The sequence below is a fragment of the Solanum tuberosum genome, unplaced genomic scaffold (genome assembly GCF_000226075.1).
Source record: "Solanum tuberosum cultivar DM 1-3 516 R44 unplaced genomic scaffold, SolTub_3.0 scf00384, whole genome shotgun sequence".
Lineage (NCBI taxonomy): Eukaryota > Viridiplantae > Streptophyta > Magnoliopsida > Solanales > Solanaceae > Solanum > Solanum tuberosum.
This window is the reverse complement of record NW_006239308.1, coordinates 291,800-313,554: the sequence shown is the minus strand read 5'-3', so window position 1 is coordinate 313,554 and position 21,755 is coordinate 291,800. Positions and strand designations below refer to the sequence as shown.

The following is a 21,755-nucleotide window of genomic DNA, read 5'->3' as shown; positions in this document are numbered from 1 at the left end:
GTGAAAAGCTCACCGCCGTGAGCTAGTTCCATAACGAAATAGATCTTAGTTTTCGTAGCCATAACTTCAAAAAGTTCGAGGATATTCGGGTGGTGATTAAGGCGGCGCATGGCGGAGACTTCACGGATAATCCGTGGCTCCATAGAAGCATCAATAGTAGTACTGGATTTATCAATAATTTTAACAGCAACTTCAGTATTATCATCTAAACAACGGCCAAGGTACACTTTAGCAAAGCTACCTCGACCCAATAGACGACCCAATTGGTATTTCCCAAGAATGATAGATCCAGATCCACTACCGTCGGAACTGGTGGTTCTTCTGATTTTGACGGTGGAAGGAGGTGGTTGGGGTTGTTTTACATCCATCCCGGCGACGACAACCACGGCGGCGGCGACGACGGCGGATGGAGGAGAGGGGAAGTTGCAGAAGATTAGTGACAGAGGTAAGAAGAAATAGGGTGTGAAGGTTGAGTTTTATAGTGAAAATTAGTTGGCTGTATCTAATCTGTCAATTTTTCTAATTTTTGGACTTTTGTTAAATTTGGTATTTAAGAGAATTTTTATTTTATTTTTTTCACAACTAATTTAAGAGTGTACAAGTATGACTAGAGAAAAAAATGATCATGAAGACACGTTTTTAATAATTTATAATATTATGCAAATAAGTTGACCGCCTCCTGTTTACTAGTAAATTTAATCGCGCTTCATATTATCATGATGATTCATGAATGTTCTATTAAATACATGCAAGACATATATATGAATTATAGACGTATGATGTGATATAGCATATAAACATTTTTTTTTAATTAGAGGATTTTAGTTTGAATCCTGGATATAAAATAAAAAAAATTAATACGAAGCACTTTGCTCAAATAAACCCTACGTGAAGCGAATTCCAATTAATTAGGTTTTAATATGGATAAATACAAATTTAAAACCCTAAAAAAAGAGAGGCATATATGTGAATTCTTTTTTTTAAATAAAAAGTTAATATGTAAGAGAAAAGATGTATATGAATAATACGTGTATTTTATTTGTCGTATTATACTTATGTTTATTATTTACCATAAAGTGATTTGATAAGTTCTTACGCCTTAATAAAAGGTTTTAGATTCGAACTTTTAGAATGAAAATATAACCAATTAATGAACGTTTTTCATGGTTAAATTAAAAAAATAAAATTGATATATGTATTATTGTTTTGAGAAATCAAGTATTTAAATTTGTCATTGAAATATTGCTTAAAACTATACAACTAAATTAAATAACTAATATTTTCATATTATTTCAAACTCAAGTATTCAAATTTACCACTCAAAAACTTTTACATATGAAAAAATATACTCTCCTTGTCCTATTTTATATGATATTTTTCCTCTTTTAATATGTTGCAAAAACATATTAATAATAAACTTATTCGAAAAAGACTTAAAATGTCTCTTAATTATTTAAATTGATATAATTTTTCCTTCGTCCACCTCCCGATCCTCAAATACCTCTAACACCAATACTAGCTAACACTATACATATGATTAACTACCACGATTTGTTATCGCAACTATCATTATATCTTATTATATATCATCATAATTATTAGTCAATATCACCAATTATCATCATTATCATCAACCACCATGATTAATCAATTATCAGCCACCATCTCTACCAGTTATAAGATAACTCTAACTATCATTTACTATCAACCAACCATTATTGTCAGCTATCGCCATTTAAATATTTTTATCGATATAAGTGTTTTACATAAATATATACATATATATATTTATTTTTAAATAAAGACAAGTTTCATCATTCAGATATTGAAGGGTGGTTCACGTATAATGTGATTAAGATAATTTGTCTTCATTATAAACACGCTAAACTTGTTTTTAAGCTAATTATGCGAATATTTAAGCGATGAATCACGCTTCTAGGAAGACGGCAAAAGACGTGCAATAAGAAAAAAGGGGTTAAGAATTTGGACTCTTTACTTTTCTTTTCTTTTTTGGAAGATTTAGAGTCGTTTAATACGTGAAATAAGAATGATAATCGTGACATAAAATTTAAAATTAATTTATTTTATATTTTATTTAAGGTATTAATTGATTTCAGAATTATTTTCATCATTTATATTAAAATAATAGAATTACTATCCCAAAAAATGAGATAATTAAAATATAAACAGCGTGTTTGGTTAATGTTGAGAGCCGAGAAACACTTATTTTGAGAAAAAAATATTTTTTTCAAAAAAAATAGATGTTTAGCAAACCTGTAAAACTGCTTTTAAATGAAAGTAGAAGCAGTTTTTCTGCTATTGAGAAGAAACTAAAAATTTATGTTTCTTACAAAAAGCAGAAGCAAAAATTAATATATTTCAACTCCAATTTATATAAATTATTAATTAAGATATCTCATATTTTTGGTTAATTTCATATAATCATTTTATTTTTTATTCTTATAAAATAAATTATATATTTTATTTTACATTTATGTATTATTATTTTATTTATTATTTTACATATTAATTTGTGGAATTAGAGAAAAAGGTAACAACAATATTTTTGCAAGATTAGAAAAAAAGAAAAAAATAGCAATTAAAGATTCAACCCTCCAAAAAATGTATAATATTGATTGAAAATTTGAATTTTAATATTTTAATTTAATAAAAATAAAAATTTAATTTATTTTTTTGTAATTGATGGTTAAACTAGTTTCTCTCTATAAAATAATCTTAGTATTAAAAGTACATTAATACTTGTCCTTTATCGTAATTTGACTCTCAAAAACATTTTTTGAAAAAGATTAGTCAAACACAATATGCTTATAAAAAACATTTTTCAAATGAATTAGCCAAATACAAATTATTTTTTTAAAAGCACTATTCTGAAAATCTATTTTTTTTTATAAAAAAACATATGAAAATAAGCAGTTTTTAGCATCAATGTCAAATAGACTCTAATACATTATTTTTCGACATTAATCTAGCTTTAAATTATTTCCTAATTAAGAGCGTGAAAATTTTGTCTTTCTTTCTTTACATATCATAGATCAGTTTTTTCATCTTAACATTTTTCCTTAATTAGTACGTATAATTGATGATATCATGATAAAAGCTCAAGGGAATAGGATTAATTTTAGTTAAACACTTCAACTTTAATTTGAAGATTCAAAATAGGACGACGTTTTTATAATAAAAAAATGCAATTTATAGCTAAAATACTGTCTTACGTGACATCTAGACTGCAACGTTCACTTGTATTATGATTTTTCCCATAAAAAATCTTTTTTTTTTTAAATGTGAATAGTAAATTAATGAACAATAAGGTTCGAGATTAATTAATTATGTAGCATAATTTCAAAGATTCGAGAAATAATTCCATTTACTGGAGCTACCAACATATTAGTACTTTCTTATTTCAAAATCATTTTATCAATGAAAAAGGTGAACATTGTTAAAAGAAAAAGGATTGACCAACTATTTTAGTAATAAAAGTTCAATCTTTTCTCTTCAAATCTGATACTTATGATTTTATCAAGAATGTATCGGTTAATTGATAGTCGTGGTAGAGTGATAAATATCTTTCAATCCTTAATTAGAGTTAAATTTGAGTCCTTTTGGGTACGAAATTGCTTTAGACATCGAGATTTTGTAGGACTTTATCGGACAAGTTCTATTTCAATTAGTATTCTTGGAGATTACTTTATCCAAACCCTATCTCGGAGGATACTTTACCATAAATCCTAGCTCATGCCTATATAAACGTAATATATTTTCTTGAAAAAATATCTCGAATATTTCATAAACTATTGGGATACTCATTAAGAGGTTAAGATATGTCAGACTCCTCTTGATAATGAAATACTTTAACAAGAATCACAAATTTATTTCATGTAGGAAGTTCAAATCTACTAACCGCGTTCGAATCATGAAGTAATTAAGAGGAATCAAGACAAAATTGTTTTCATACTATTTATTAATAAAATATTGTTGTTTCTTTAAAAAAAAAATTGTGATTGGAATTTATTTTCGTCACTTTAAAGTTTATTACAAACAATTGTAGCATTTTACCCCTCTTAGTGTAGGGCTTCCAATGTGAATTCAAATTTAATCTGACTCTCCTAATAATTAGAAAACAAAAGAAAGAGAGAATGTACCGGTTAATTTCCCCAAAAACTTGACAAAGAAAAAAAAATTGAACTAAATCATTCTCATCTCCACTATAAATTACGTAATTATTATACTTGGACGGTATGCATTTATTTCTGATTATTTAAAGCTGTCAATTCTCCTTTTCCTTGATTTAAAAGTTAAAATCACTAAATTAATTAAGTACACCATATCTTTAATTTTCTTTAAATAATTATTTTCCTTTCTTTTCTTTTTGTCCCACCCAATAGAAGTAATTTGATTGACAGACAGATAAGAAAAATTATGCAAATTGCAAAGAAACACATTTGCAAAGTGACGAAAGTGATGAGCCGACTTGCATGGCACATATATTAACATAATACTACAAATTATTTCCCCCTAATACAATTATTAGTTAGGGTTTGGATAAATGAGGAACCATAAAAGATTCGATCTCGTAAAGTTCATTCAAGTACATTGTAACGTAACTATTGCAACTTATTCATAGTGACTAGCTTATGATACCCTAACTTCGGATAAAAGGTTTTATATAAACAAATTAGATACAGTAAAGATATTGAGTAAATAAGTAACTATTTCTTACCTTCTAGTAATTAACACGTTTTAAAATCATGTATATCTAGATTGAGAGCGGACAAAATCACTAACATGCAAGGCTGTTACATATGCCTTATTTCAGGGGATCTATTTCATCACTATCTCAATTTCATTCATTTAATAAATTTTTTGATGTCATTCACATAACAAATATTGTTTCTAGCTCCTTTTTCTATTCCAATTTTACATATGGAAAGTTCAAAAAACATCATATACTAATTCAGAAATTGAAATAGAAAAGAAATGATCAGCAGAATATTTGTGATGATTTTTCAATCTTTTCATAATAATATTTATACTAATATTCTTCAATATACTTATTTTTTGTACTCATATCATTGCTTTCACTTTTACGTGATATATCTCTTGATCTTGTGTGTATCATTTAATTTGGTGATATAGCTTTAGTTTTTACAAGAGTTTATATGCATAGCATATATATATTTTGCCCATGCATTTTCTAATAATTATTCTCATCGTTTCATTTTACTTGACTCTAATTATTAACTTGTAAATCTTCTTGAGAGACTATTTATTAGGGACTTAATTTATTTAATTAAATCCTATTAATCATGTTTAAGAATCTAAGTTTGATTATTATTCTCCATGTCCCAATTTATGTGGCATTATTTGGATTTCGAAAGTCATGAAACTGTATTTTAACTGTGAATTTGAGCATAAAAATTGAATATATGAAAACTACGTAAAAAAATTATTCTTAATTTACTAAAATATGTTTATTTCTAATATAGACTACACCAAAAATGATCTTTAGTAGCAATTGACGCCTTTTGTAAATGTCTTTAAAGTCTATAGCGTCATTGAATCTAATGACAATTAACTTATGTCGGTAAAAGCTTAAGCACTCTTTGTTAATGTGTATACTTATTGTCACTAAAAACTTTTTTTTTTTATAATGATAAGAGCCAAATAAAATTAAACAGATATAAATAGAGTAGAACTATTTGTGATATTGTAAAGAAGCCAAAAGAATAGTTATCTTAGGAAAATCAACGTAAGCTATCAAGTGTACTTAGTTATCACCAGTTTAGTGGGGGTTCTATTTCTTGGATTTTTCTTTAATAATGGAATGTATCTTGTTTAGTCATTGATTAATTATCATCACGATTGGGAAAATTATTAACTCTTAAACGTTTATTAATTTCTTATTATTATTGTATGTACAGTACAGCTAAGTAGTAGATTTATTACCATGTAAATTCTATTCTCACTATATTTTTCTTCTTACATCAACAACATATTCAATGTGATTATTGTATACGTAAATTCGATTCGAAAAAAAAAATATATCATGAAAAAGAGAAGCCACATGCGTGCCCTAATGAATATAGGGGAGATAAAGATGCTCAGAGAATATGTGGATATACTAAGAGAGGCAGTGGCGGAGTCAGGATTTTCAATAAGGGGGTTCAAAATTCGAAGGAGTAAACATACGAACTAATCGAAGGGGGTTCGACATCTATTATATACATCTAAAAAATAATTTTAACCATGTATATATAGTAATATTTTCCACCGAAGGGGATTCGGATAAACCCCTAAAGACATGCTGGCTCCGCCCATGAAGAGAGGTATAATTCAGAATGAAGTTTATAGAGAATCAGATGGAAGTGGCCTCCGTGACAGATAAGATGAGAAAAACAAAATTGAAATAGTTCGAACATGTAAGGAGAGAGTGTATAGAGGCGCTAGTACGGAGATGTAAGAAATTGACTATAACAAAGTTAGAAAAGATAAAAATAGACTGAAGAATAACTCGAAAAGTGATTAATTACTTAGATAGAATTTAAAGATCGAAAATTAAAATAGAAAAATAATATATAATCAATTGCTTATCGCCCTTTAGATGGTATGAAGAGACAGCGGCATGACCTCATCTCCTCACAACCTTATTATTACTAGTAATATTATAGTTTCTTATTCTTCAAATAAAGTTTATTTATTTTATATCTTGTTATTTTTCTATATTTTTATTATAACCCTACATCAAATATATCTTCTCTTTTGAGTTGATCATGCATCTTATCAAAAAACAACCTCTCCTCTATAAAAATAAAAGATAAAATTTATGTATATTTTATTCTTTTCAAACTTCATTCGTAAAATTACGAGCCCATAAATTGATCATCTTATAAGGAATGAAATAAAAAAAAAGTGAGGCAAGTGATGATGAAGGGTCTCTTCAGGTGGCCATATAACTATTCTTCTAGAGTACGTTATTTGTGTCCACTTTTCCAAATTTTTTGGCTTTTTTATTGGAGACAGTCGACACATGGTTCTACTACAGCCAACAACTTGTAGCACACCCATGTGTCTTAATTGCTCAAAATACGTCTCTATTTTAATTTATTTGTCTAGTTTTAATTTGACATAAAAAAATTTAAAAGAAAATTTTAATTAAAAATAAATTAAATATATCAAAATATTTGTTAATTTTGTGATCTTAAATATTAATACGTATGTGAAAACACACTATACCCATTGGCTACTATTCACAGGTTCAAGTCTCAAATTGATTCCAGCCTTGTTTCGAAGTAAATTTATGAATTTGAATACTTTTAATAGTGAATTTTTTTCCCCCGTAAATTCAACTTGCTTGAAAGCTTACGATTTCATGTTCTATTTCACTTTCGAGGATTCTTTACCCTCACATTACTACTTCACTATGAGTCGCCCAGATGTATTTAGACTTGGAAGATGGTATTCACACGAAATTCTACGTGCCCTATACTACTTGTGTGGGAGCCAATTAGTCAAATCATATAGAAATGGAGTAATTACTTTTCCTTTCTTCTTAATTGTACTGTATTTTGTTTGTTTGTGCGTTTTTTAAGTCATAACCTGGTGGAATTTAGTTGCAATTATTAATTAAGACTCTGAAGTTTGTATTATTATATAACTTGATGGAATTTCTTGTGAAATTAAATGATATGATCCTTCTTTTTGAGTTATTTATATTTCTCTCTCTTTTTATCGGTAATATTTTTCTTGGAAAGAAGTGTGCAAGTGAATGATTGGAAAGAAACAAGAAGGAAATATCATTAATTGTTCTAATTGAAAAACGTACTCCCTTCGTTCATTTTTATATGTCATTTTTATTTTAAATAGTTGATTCACAATATTTGTCATTTCATAAAATCAATGCATAAATTACAATATTCTTTCTGAGTAATGCTAAATGACTAGAAAATTTGGTCAGAATTTGACCAGGAATTTAAAAAGTCTATAATATTCTTTTTATTTTAAAATAAACTGATATTTTTATTCATTTTTTAATTAAAAGATATTAAAGTTAAAAAGGTAAAAATGTTCAAAAAGGTAAAATAACATAGTGTGAAATATGTTATTTTATCATTCTGGCTAAATTTTCTGGCCAAAATGATTTTTCCATTCTTTCTATTATACCCTTGATAGTTAATTAGTCTGGAAAATAGATATTTGACCAACCTAGGAAAATTAACAAGTAATTAGTGTTCATTGTAATTACTTCATATATTGATTAATTACTTTCACCATTGCATTACATTATAAAATATGGTTTTGAAAAAGAAATCTCAACAAACAAATTAAAAATAAAAGATAGATTTATTTATCATTTATTGAAAAGTTGACTTCAAAAAAACATTAAATAAGAATAGAATTATAAACTTACTTAATTTCTTAATGCAAGTAAAATCTAAAAAGATGACATATAAAAAGGAACGGAGAAAGTATTTTTTTTAAGAAGTAGGAATAAAGTTGAGTAGTACTTTTTTTAGTCGGTGTATGGAGTCCACAGTTGGAGTCCTAACTAAATTTAAATTGTGCATTATAAAATCCATTTAAGGGTGACATATCCAATAAAATTCTTTCTATACCTAAATTCAAACACGAGATTTCTGGTCAAACATCAAGCAATGCCACTCTTTTTTTTGGTGTTGTTGAATAGTATATTAATTAAAAGGGTTTGCTACTTGGTTTACTCTTCCTACTTTTTCTAGGTGGATATTAATTGTTTTCTTCTGTATTTGTGGAACTCAATTGGTGTTTTGGTTGGACATTTGAGGTTTCTATGAAATTACCCACGACGTTAACGACTAGAATAATATGCTAAAGTTGTTTGCAATTGGGCAAAATATGAGAAACTAATAGATACTTCTAGTTTTAATTTATCTGTCTTATTTTTTTTTATAGTTTATTTTAAATAAAATTTGACATTTTTTTTATTTCAAAGTTTCTATACATATACTAAAACAAAGAGATATTTAGTTGTAATATATTATTTTTGTATTTTACTGAAAAAATATTTAGTGATAATTGAGTTAATGTCATCGCTTCCACAATCACTAAAATCTTTAGTCATATGTATATAAAGTGTTGGTTATAAATATTCATATTTATTTTGCTACAAAATATAATATAATGACAATTATATTATTATCAATAAATAATTACTGCAAAATCACTTTCATGATACGTTACAGTGATATGACATGTTTAAAACCACAAAATTAATTAATACTGACATTTTGATAAATTTTATATCTTTAGTTTAAGACCGTACAAGAATTAATTTAAATTTTTTCTTTACTATCATAAATTTTATATCAAATCAAAATCAGACAAATAATTTAAAACTAAAAAAGTATGTGGTTAAGGGACACAAAAATAGGGTTTTACGAAAAAAAATGCTATACTACATTATATTTGTAGTCTTATCGAACATCTTTTTATTCTTACTCTCCTCCCAACAAATAAATGTAATTAAAGCACATACAATAATATATGTATCGTCGCTATCAAATTAAATTATTAATATTGTGTGGTTGGAATTTCACTACATTATATTCCTAGAAAGTATGTTTTTTTTTATAATATTCTTTTATTTTGGCGATCAGTCATTTAATTTAATTATCAGAGTTGTTTTGGTCCTCAAGTTTATAAGCGGTTGTAGTTGTACAACGAACATATAATTGATGAGAGATAAACTAGTTCAATTATAGACACAACTAAAATAATACTATGAATTTTACTAAAAACAATTGTGAAATAAAATGTGTCTAAAAGATGACTAATATAATAATATTTATTTTGACTAAAGTCGTTCATAGAGGACAAGTTTTCTGCATAATTAATAAATAAATAAATAAAAGGTTGGTTTCATGGAGGTAGCAAGGATTAAAAAAATAATGTATTTTTGGTTCCATTATGGTATAACTCCTCTTGTTTCAATTAATAATCACTTAAACTCAAAAAATTGTTTCAAAATAATATTAATTTCATAATTTAAAATTAAAATTGATTAAAAATATTTAACTATATTTTCAATATAAAAAAAGTATGCAAAATTATTTTTTAAATATCAATTTACTTTTTAATTATGATAATGACCAATGGTCTTTCAAACTAAGTAGTGGCCTCTAGGGGATAAGAACTAAAACATTGAAAAAATTAGTAATTCACTATCACTAATATCATTAACGAAGAATACCTTGAGAAGTCAAAGATTAATAAAAAATTTTTAAAAAGATCAAATGGATTCGATTTTTATATATAAGCGAGAAGGAAAATGAGATTCTATCTTTCTTTTATTATTTAGGAGTTGTGTGAGATGAAAATTTCATCTACAATTTTAAATGAGATAAAAAAGTTGAGGAATAGTAAGACAAGACTTTGAAGGTTTCTTTCTTAAAACATAAAAAAGGAAGGAAAAAACAATTCATGAAATTAGAGGACAAGTAAGACTTGTTCAAATAATTAAACACCTATGAGTTGAAGATTCGAGTCAGATCGAAAGATAAATATTAATAAATATATAGGTAAACTATAAATCTAAAGAGGAAAAAAAATCATGAAATGGAGGGGCCATTAATTAGGCCAATAAAGAGACAGTATTAGATTTTTCATGTCAAAGTCAAGGCTCTTCATTACTAAAAAAAAGATATAGTCATGGTAGATGCTATTGGTGAATATATAACAACCAAGTGGTGACAAGACATCGTGATAATTACTCCTTAACACTATAGTTTATTAATAATAAATGGTTCTTAAGATATTAATCATTTAAAAATGCTCTACCTATAACACTATGGTCTTCATACTTGCATAAGTTAATTAATACTAACAAATTAATAAATCTACATATTAAAGTTTGAAGTTAATTAAAGGCAAATCAACTCAAATCATTTGCAGTTCGTTGCTTATCCGGAGTATCAAATAAACGAATTAGATCAAAATAGCATTAACTAGCTAAATTAATCGATGTAAATTTTATTATTCAATCAACCTGTTAATCTTTGGACGTTAAACGACAATGAATTACTATTAACTAGGGCTAATTTGATATTCATGTATGTAAATAATAAAAAGTAGGGTTTTGTTAGGAAGTCTATCAGTTTAGAATGAAATTTCTTCTCAAGTATTAACCATAGTAGAAATGTAATAATAATTATTTATTGATTAAGCTAAGCGTGGTTAGAATTAAACGTTTATCATCATGTCAAAATCAATAACTGATAGCTTATGATTCTGACCTGGACCAACCCATGCCCCTCATGGACAAGATGTTGACATTACCTAACAATCCCCCTCCCAACACTTGTTTCATGCAAGATGCATGTTGTTTTGGAAATCAAACTCATGACTTTGTCTCTGATACCAAAAGATATGATCAAGCACCTATCATCATGTCAAAAGTTATAGCCGATAGTAAGGATGCAACTTTATTTCTAAATTAAACCCACTAAGCAAACACCATGTTCGATCATGACTTTGATCCGGTCAACCCAACACCCTTGTGCGCTTTGTCATAGGTAGGATGTTGGTGTTACCCAATGATCTCCCTCCCAACACCTGCCTCATGCAACATATGTTGTTCTAAGAAATCGAACTTTTGACCTTGACTCAGATATCACTTGTTAGAATCAAGTGTTCACCATCATGTCATAATTTATAATTGAAGTAAAGGCACATCTTTATTTCTTAAGTAAACCCATTAAACAAGCATCATGTTCAATTATAATCTGAATCACCCAGCACCCTCGTTGATCTTGCCATAGACAAAATATTGACGTTACCCAGCAAATACTAAATTAAAAGTCAAGAAAATTGAAAAGGAAAGGCACTAGGAACCAAGGGGTTAACCGACAAATAGCATTTCAATGTCCAAATGACCTCTAATATATCGAATGTTTTAATGTTATTAGCAGTAAAAGACAATAGGGATTTACGTCGGTTCAACCTAATAGTTGTTGGAATTGTTAGTTTACTTAGTAGAAATAATATATGAAGGAGTAGCTAAAGATACATACATTTTTTATTGTACAAGAATGAAATAATTTATTTGTTATAGTTTACCTATAGTCCATGTCATAAATGGTCCAAGAGAAAGAAAATTGGAATATTCTGCTCATAACATTAAATTATTGATTTCATTAAGATATTGAGAGAGTACTTAGATGAAGAGTTAAAAGATCTACACTATTTAATAGTGATATTGATCATCATCATGACTTCTAAAATTTATGATAAAAAATGTTTCATTCTTTAAAGGATCTTAGATATATAATGTGAATCTAAATTATTAAAACTTTACATTAAATACCAAACACTGGGTTTAAAAAAAATAAAATTAGCTATAATAAAGGTAATATATCTATTTAAGCATTATGCAGCATTACACATTTACATTAGAGTTGGTTTCATTAATGCTAGCACTAAATTGTTATGATAACGCCTAGAGGCTTTTTAAACATAATAAAAAGAGTTTCTTCGTTGTCTGCGTCTAATGCCTTTTAAAACAGATGCGAAACCCTTCCTTCTATGATACTCCAATGTTGTAACTAATTTTTTAAAAATATTTTTCTTATTTTTGCGATAAAAAACAATATATACATGCACACATGCAAGAGAAAGGGTATCAAAATAAAACGAGAATAACATGCAATTGCACCACCATGTGTCTCACAATTTCAATTTTTTCTTGTACAGAGTCCACACAAATACATTTTTTTTCTTATTCCAACTATTTCATTGCTTTACGTATCGAAATAACTTTAGTCTAACGTTTTATATTCTAAAAGTCATAACTAGAGAAGTTCGTTTTAAGAATTAAATGTAGAGTTTACTAACAAAAAACAAGGTGCACACTTGCTCTATCAATTTGGCTGTGGAACAAGTCAATACTAAAATTATGATCATATAAGCTATATTATTACTTAGCAGGATTATTTTGAAAAAAAATGTTTATTTTGTGAGTATATGGTGGGGTTGATTTCTCATAGCGATAATCACTCAACTAATATAGTTATTATCTATAATAAGTTGTCATTTTTTTAATTCTAAATTCCAATAAAGAAAATAACTATTAGTTGAGTGACCGAAAAATTAATTCCTATATGAAGTATACAAGAGCCAATAAATATGAGTTCGGCGGAATTCAATAGCTTTTGCTCAAATAGCGTATATATTGTATTCATTAGATATAAATAAATATTAAGTTTAGAACCCAGTTATTAACACTTAAAATAGTCATTTTAAAATATAGAACCAGGAAATTATAATCATGACTCCATCCCTGAAAGTATATATGAATTAGTGAATGAAATTGACTACCAACAAGGATTGTGTTGGAGTACTGGTAAATACTCGTTTATCATTAATCTTTTGAGTCTCTGAATACAGAGTCGTCTTTGTTAGGAAGCATTTTACCTCACTATAGAACTTCTTGATTTGAAATCGAATTTAATCAAACTTCAATACGAGTATCAAACTTCTATGTATATGCCAAAACCCGTCCGAAGCTTATCGCATTACGTACCTATCTTCAATGTTTCAAAGTCTTTTCTTATGTCAAATTCATTTTATCTTTTGAAAAAAAAAAAACTCACCTATTTTTTTTGTAATTAATAAAAGAGACATGACTAAATTTTCAATCATATTTCTTCTTAACTTTTTGTTTTCATATCTTATATGATTCTTAGCAAGAACATACTGCTTCTTTTTTTTTTTTAAAAAAAAATCCCTCAAAAATTGACAAACAAGAACTATATATAGTTTGTATAAATCTTCTTCTACTTCCACTAACTATAGTCTATAAATTAATTATGGAAAGTTCAACGGTACGTATTGTTTCAAGAATATTTTTTAAAAAAACATATCACTTTCACATGTTACTAATTATTATAAGAATATATGCAATTTCAAAGCAACACCTTTGCATAATATTATAAGATATTCACTTATAATAATTCTAGTAGCATAACTTTATAATAATAATTCTTGAAAAAACTTCTGCACAATTTAATTCGAGATTGAACTGATATTAAGATCGTCATTTAATTAAGAAAAATCTTTGTTTAAAAATCGTACATAAAATTTATTTCATACGACTCATGTTTATGAAAATAATAATGAGAATAATACATCGAATCAAAAGAAATTCAACCACGAAATATGAACTCAATTATTTATAAGATTAGTGTTTTTAAAATCTCTAGCCAATCTTTCTACGAGAGATTCTTTCTTACTTATTTTTAATACTAATTACTAATCCTCATGGAATTTTTATGGCATATATTGTTATAAATAATACCTAACCATACGACAAGAAAATGTTCTAATTAACAATTAGAGTAATTTTTTAGAAGGCAAGTAAAAATATCATAGCCGCCTCATGCACTAAACTTTGAAGCTGGTAGGAATAAATTAAAAATTCTGATGAAATATAAAATTGCATTTACTAAATACAATAACAAATAATTAATGCATGGAATTAAGGAAATAAAAAAAGTTTTTCCGTATAAAGTTAAACACCTTTATAATACTCCCTCCATTCCATATTAAGTTAATTTTTGAGGCTTTTTTCATTTTTCAAATTAACTTAATTGTTCAGTTTTCAAGACTACTTTTAAAGTGTTCTTCCAATTTTACCCTTCATTAGTTAGTATTGGAATTAGTGATTAGTTAATTATTTAGTTATTTTAATCATAAATTTGACAATAATTAATAAGGATAAAAATGAAAAAGTAGGTTCAATTTATGTCTTAATCTACTTTTCTTAAAGGATGTGAAACACCTCTAAAAATTAACTTAATATGGAATGAAGAAAGTACTTTATAAACAACATTTTTTAATAACAATCATGTTTTCATAAATCAATCTTGCATTTTATGATATAATATATTATATATTTTTGTTTAGCGATAAAAAATATCCGAACAGAAGATACTATACGTGTGATTGTATAATCATACATTGGCTCCTAGCACAATCACTAGTCGAATAAATTAAATTATTGAAAGCATATACACTACAACCATTGGCTCATCCAAAGGTCTAATATTTAGGAGCCAATTTAAAGTAAATCTGCTAAAACAAAAAAGTCCCACATTGGTGGTTATGGGTGGACTCCATATAAGGTTTGGGCAATCCTCCTCCCTTTGAGTTAGCTTTTGGGGTGTGAGTTAGGCCTAAGACCTAATTTAACATGGAATCAGAGCAGGGCCCGTCTCACCTAATGTTGGGGCCCCCAAAATAAAAACTGCCCACGCACCAGATGATAAGCACTGGGCGTGAGGTGGGAGTGTTAAAGAATGACAAAAGTCTCACATTGGTGGTTAATGAGATGGGTGGACTCCTTATAAGGCTTGGGCAATCCTCCTCTCTTTGAGTTAGCTTTTGGGGTGTGAGTTAGGCCTAAGACCTAATTTAACAAAATCGAATTTAAATAAGTTAGGATATGAGAGTATATATCTTGTTGCAACGAGAGAGGATCGATGTAGCTAGAGGCGGACCTACCCTTAAAATACACCCTTAGTAGCAAAACGATAAAGTGATTTCACCATTGTTTTGGGGTGCACAAATGAATATTGAGTGGGCTTACCTTCGTTTGTGTGGAATATTTTGTAATATATAGAGGTTTTAAATTGAACAAACACATTTGTTCATGAAGAACATTACTGTTATGAAAAGTCATTTGATCAATATGACCATTATGAAAAGTTATATGTTCATGAAAGAACATTACTCTTTTAAAAAGTCATCTCTTAAATTCTATAAATATAAAGACACTCTAGAAGTAGCCTAAGAAAAATCTACAGGTATAAACTAAGGGCTTTGATGTAACCTAAGGGGATTTGTTTGTATTTTTCTCAAATTTATACGAACAACATCTCTTTAAAGAAAGTGATTTTATACGTCTCAAAGGCACTTTCTTCTTCAATTATATTTCCTATTATGTTTTCTAACCGTTTGATCCCAGTTAAGCATTTTCCCCAATTTTATTTATTATTCTTTTGACATTTTAGTAGTTATAGCTCAATTTTTTTTTTGTTTTTTTTTTTCTTTAGTTCTTAGAGAGAAGTAATTAATATATTTATGTACTAGAAGCTGAAACAAGAAATTAACATGTCTAGATTACAGATATTGATGCCCCCCATACTTTTAAGTCATGAACCTACCTATAAATGTATATAATTACGTACATTTAAAAGGATTTAAGTTTTCAACTAATCTCAATATATATTTTCTTATAGGAAGCATCATTTTTATCTTTAATGAATGGATCATGAATCTACATTAATCTACGCTTCAAAACAGATATTAAATACCATATTAGAAGAGTTACCTACAAAAGCAATATATCATCCGCTGATCACTCATTATATTATGTTTGAATATATAATTGAAATTAAGGTGTTGGATGCATATTTTGTGTTGTACATTTAATTTATAGCTGAAATTTAATTGTTTGCTTTTGTTGAGGAAACTTGATTGGTACTCCCTCTGTCCCTAATTACACTTGTCTACATTTCCTTTTTTAATTGTCCCTAATTACTTGTCCACTTTGACAAATCAAGAAAGAACAATTTTTTTTACATATTATACCCTCAATTAATTACTTTGAAAAAGGTAGAACTTCTTGAAAATATTAAATTTTTAATTCATCCACTTCATAATTAATAGGGATAAAATGGTAAAGTTACTATGTCAATTATTGATTTCTTAGTAGGTGTGTCAATTTAAAAGTGGATAAGTAATTAGGAACAAACGGAGTATGTATGAACTTTCTTTACGTTTCCTTTGAAACTACCTTTGATGTTAACTCATGAAATCCATTACATTATTGACAACTAAGCAAATAGAATCAGAATAAAAAACAAGAAAAAGAGAGTAGAATAAGTTGATTAAGCCTTTTGATATTGACAATTGAATTGTGCGACTCCAAACAATCGATCATTTAAATGTGTCGTTTGTACTGATTGGTTTGGGTTGATTTTTGAGATGGTTTAAATGAGTTATGATACAATTATACAATAAATTAATAATGACTAGTGGGGGAGGTTTATCAGTAGATAGCTAGTGGCCGCTATTAATACGTGGGACATTTTATAGAGATCGTTTGATAGGGTGTATAAGAAAAAATAATGTATTCATTTATTTTGTGTATTATTAATATTGTTTATTACATTTTTTCAACTTATTTATAAATAATATAAGCATTAGTATACACTCCATTTGGTACTGTATTAAGGTATATATAATTGATACATAAAATTGATGGTATTTATTAGTAATCAAAGGGGGTTTAATGCACGTATTAGAATAGATCAAGACATAATTATCCCTCAAAAACCTTCTCTACACCCTTTTCAGTTTCCATAGAATTTGTGTTTGTAAATAAATATTCTTTTTAGAAATTATGCATTTCATGTTATTTCTAATACACTATACCAAACAAGACATAAAAAATATTTTTTGCATAACTAATGTTAGCACAACTTATACCAACATTACTAACACAACATATTCAACATTATTTCTATACACCTTTACCAAAAAATTCCTTACACATTGTTTGGATGGTTGTTACGTATTGTTTCATAATAGATTGTATTATATTGTACTGTATTGTATTGTATTGTGTTGTACTGTATCATACTATATTGTTTTAATGAATATAATATTTGGATAGATTGTATCGTGTCATTACATAATGTCACACATCAATAATTTAAATGATAAACCTACAAGAAAGTAGGATACGCAGTAGAGCTACTATGAAAAGGTAGGGTAAAAGATGAAATATAATTATGAAATAATAAATAAAGATAAAATAAGAAGAAAATGTTAATGTAACGACGTGATCACACCAAATCGGTCATTACATAAAATGGGTCTTTCCGCCGTTACCTAACGATGTAATTAAACGATACAATAAAATTTAAATAACAATGAAACCAAATATTGTATCTAAACTAACAATAAAATACAATACAATATAACGGGTAACAACCATCTAAACAAGGTGTTAATAAGAGGTCTCGGGCTTAAGCCTCTAAAAATGAAAAAAACTATATCGAAAGCATCATTCCTGAAAAAAGAATAGTATTTCATATCGAATTTAAATTTAATCGAGCCACGATAAAGTATCACATGTGGAAGAAAAAAGAAGCTAGTGGCCTGTGGTGGTTGAGTAATAAACAAGAGACACTTGGAAAGATTCATGTTAAATCGAGAAAATTATGAAAATGGAGGGTCCAGTTGGGCCAATAAACTGACATCATTTGATTTTCATGTCAATTTCAAGATGTCTTATATGCTCTTTATTATAAGTTATAAATATGTATTATTAGGTGTGATTGGTGAATATTGGGCCCTTGATAGAAATAGTTAAAGATGCTCTGCCGGAAATTGATTTTTTTAATGATCGGGAAACTTACAGAAATCTCACTAGTTTAGGAGCTAATTATTTAGGTATATTTTAATTTTATCAGATTTTGGTGCTTTCAGATACATGTATCTCGAGATATATGGAGTCAAAATTAGGTATAATTTATTTTAGATACACTATATATCCAAGTAGATTTGCATGTATCTGTGATACATAACAAATCTCGCTTGCTTTCCTTCTATCTCGCTTGCCACCCTCCTATATATCTGGTATCCTAGATAATGCAATTCATACCAGATACATGTATCTAGTGTGATTTGCATTTATCTGGGATTCATAACTATCTTGCTGGCCTCCCTCCCCATCTCGTTCTTCTCTCTCCCCAATTTAGTGTATTTGGTAGCAAAAGTACATGTATGCAGGTACATCTTTCTCAATATATAGTAGGAATAAACTTTTAATTAGTAGTAAGATACGTAATTATTTGATGGTATAAGTAGAATTAATATATATGGTATGGATATGTGTCTAATAAAATAGTTTCTCCTTGATCGTTTTAATCTACTCACGAAATTTAAACATTGATCGTATGTAGTAAGAACTCATTCATTCTTAATAAGAGATCTCAAATTTTAACCTATGAATTTGAATTAGTCAAAATCCAAAGTAGCAGATATCAGACACCATCTGAAAAATAAACAAGTAAACTTAGTTAATTTGTTGTTCAAGTATTCAGTTATAAGATCCAAAATTTTAGAAATGAAAGGCGAAAGGACCAAGTGATTATTAAAGATAGTATCTAGTTATCATCTACTACTATTTTTGTTTTACCACTAATAAAGCCAACTGAAATGTGGATATCAGACAGATCAACCAATAGTTATTGGACAAATATATAGAGAGAGAGAGTTTAGCTATAGTTCGATAAAGACATATTGTTGTTATAGGTAAGAAAAATAGAAAAATTTAGTTGTGGTCGTATCTTCCATTGCATACACTTCTAGTGACACTCACAATTTTGCTTGAAATGTGAAGTTGAATGCAGTGTCATATCTTAGTAAAACAATCATAAATTTTCCCTCACAAATTGGATTGACCTTATCTTTATATCGTCATATGGTTGGTAAGTTATTTCAAAGGGACAAAGTGTTATAATGAGGTATTGTTACGTGAGAATGTTGTTCTGTAGAGATTTGACTCTATAGACAACTAAATGAATTGTTATTTTGCATCAAAGAACCATAAACTTGATGCTTTAACTCAACTCATGAAGATCCATATTTAGTTAATAAGGATAAGAAAACAAAGATAATATGAACCTATCTTACATGAAAAGAAAATAAGAATTCTTACAATCAAATCAATTATCCATTAATATAAACATAATAAAGTAATTGAGATGAAGGGGAGAAAAAGAGTAGTGCTAATCAAAATCAACTCTTTTAAATAAACTAAAATATTTGCTATATATAATTATGACTTGTTGCCTAACCCTTCTAAACCACTTGTTTTTTTAATCAAAGAAAAAACCACTAAACAATAATCAATAGGTTTAGCACCAAGCCTTATTAAGTATGTCATTATTTTGATTAATGGACTATAGATTATCACAACAAGAAAATTATCAAAGATCCTAATCATTCTTTCATGTCATTTTCATTATTGTTTTCCTCACAAGTAACAAACATAATTAGGTGCTATTTCAGATATTTTGAGATATATGTTAATTAATCTCAAAGTAACCTATCTTAGTACTAAAAAACAAAGTGAAAGCAAACAATCAATTAATTCTTTGGATAGTCAGAGATGATAAGATGAATCCAAAATTTTCATATAAGTAGTATAAGGTACCAATATACTTACTATTAATATTGCTTTATATACAAGTGTGAACTTAGTACACAAATATATACGATATAGTTTATTTAATTAAATGTTCAATTCAAGTTGGAAATAGTAAGTATGATCGTACCTACCACCTTAAACATATAGGGAAAGTTACATTTTAGGGGGTGTTGGGTAAGATTACGGAAAAACAACCTAATTACACAAACATTCGTATCATATTTACTAACTCTTCCAACAATTTTAAAAAATAACATATTGTTTCACTAATTAATAATTTCATACTAAATTTTAAGTTAGGTACACCTAGATACATGTATTTCTTACTCTAAAATATATATATTCATAGGAAAAGAGGCGAGTGAGATAGGAGGGGAGCGAGCGAGAGAGTATGTGGATCTTAGATCCATGCGATTCACACTATATACATGTATTTGGGATACCTACTATATTCTGAAAAAACAAATACAAAGGAAGAGAGGCGGGCGGGCAAGACAATCAGATTCATGTGAGTCCACTTGGATATAATGTATTTATAACAAATTCTACCTAAATTTGACCCTATGTATCCCAGATACATGTAATTTCCTTTAATTCCTTCCATATTGAATCCAAATTTTCAATTCTAAATGGATTAATTACACATGAAGGTAAACACGTGAGATGTATTTATATACACAACTATAGTTTGAAAGAATTATGATTCATAACAATTGTATTCCATATTGGACACAACTTCTCAATTCTAGATGGAAGAATTACATACGAAGACAAGCATGTGATTTGTATTTGCTTTAACAACTATAGTTTGAAAGAATTATGATTCGTAACAATTGTAATTGTTAATACAATTATATTTGTCGATACAATTTGTATTTGTTAATATAATTGATACACTTGATTTTGCATCAACAAATGAATAAAGTAGACTTTGAAAAACTGTAAATTATTTTGTTTTCCCACCCAATACATTGGAGCTTGACTAAATTTGGATTCGCGTCGAAAAGTCCCACATTGGGGGGGGGGAGGGGTGGGTAAGGGGTAAAATGCTCACTAACAAAGGTGACTCTGTACCTAGGGGATATCGAACCCAAGATCTATGATTAAGGATGAAGGAGTACTTACCACTCCATCACAACCCTTGTTGGTCTTTGATACAATTGCATTAATTGTAACCATGATACAATTAGCGGTCAGATATACAATTATCGATCATATATACAAATCAATTGTAACTCTCTCGTCTCTCTCCTATATCTCCCACATCTCGCTCTCCTCTCTCCTTCCTCTCCCAGTCTCGCTCGTCTCTCTCCTCCATCTAGTAGCTTATTTTTTTTATACAAAACAATTGTATTTGTGATACAATTATCGATCAGATATACAACTCAATTGTGTTTCTCTCCTCTCTTTCTCAATGTTGCTTGCCTCTAACCTTCCTCTCCCAAACTCGCTCAATATTGATATAGTTGTATTCGATGATACAATT

The 21,755-nt window shown here is 28.0% G+C and overlaps 1 protein-coding gene across 1 annotated transcript in view; it reads right to left on the bottom strand.

The window, feature by feature from the left end:
* Positions 1-474, bottom strand: part of LOC102586013 (CBL-interacting serine/threonine-protein kinase 7-like) — a 2,042-nt gene extending 1,568 nt beyond the window's left edge. The window contains exon 1 of the mRNA XM_006362108.2: positions 16-474. Within this exon, the coding sequence (XP_006362170.1) occupies positions 16-368 (353 nt within the window). The 5' untranslated portion in view covers positions 369-474. The remainder of the gene's footprint in view (positions 1-15) is intronic.
* Positions 475-21,755: the final 21,281 nt, after the last annotated feature.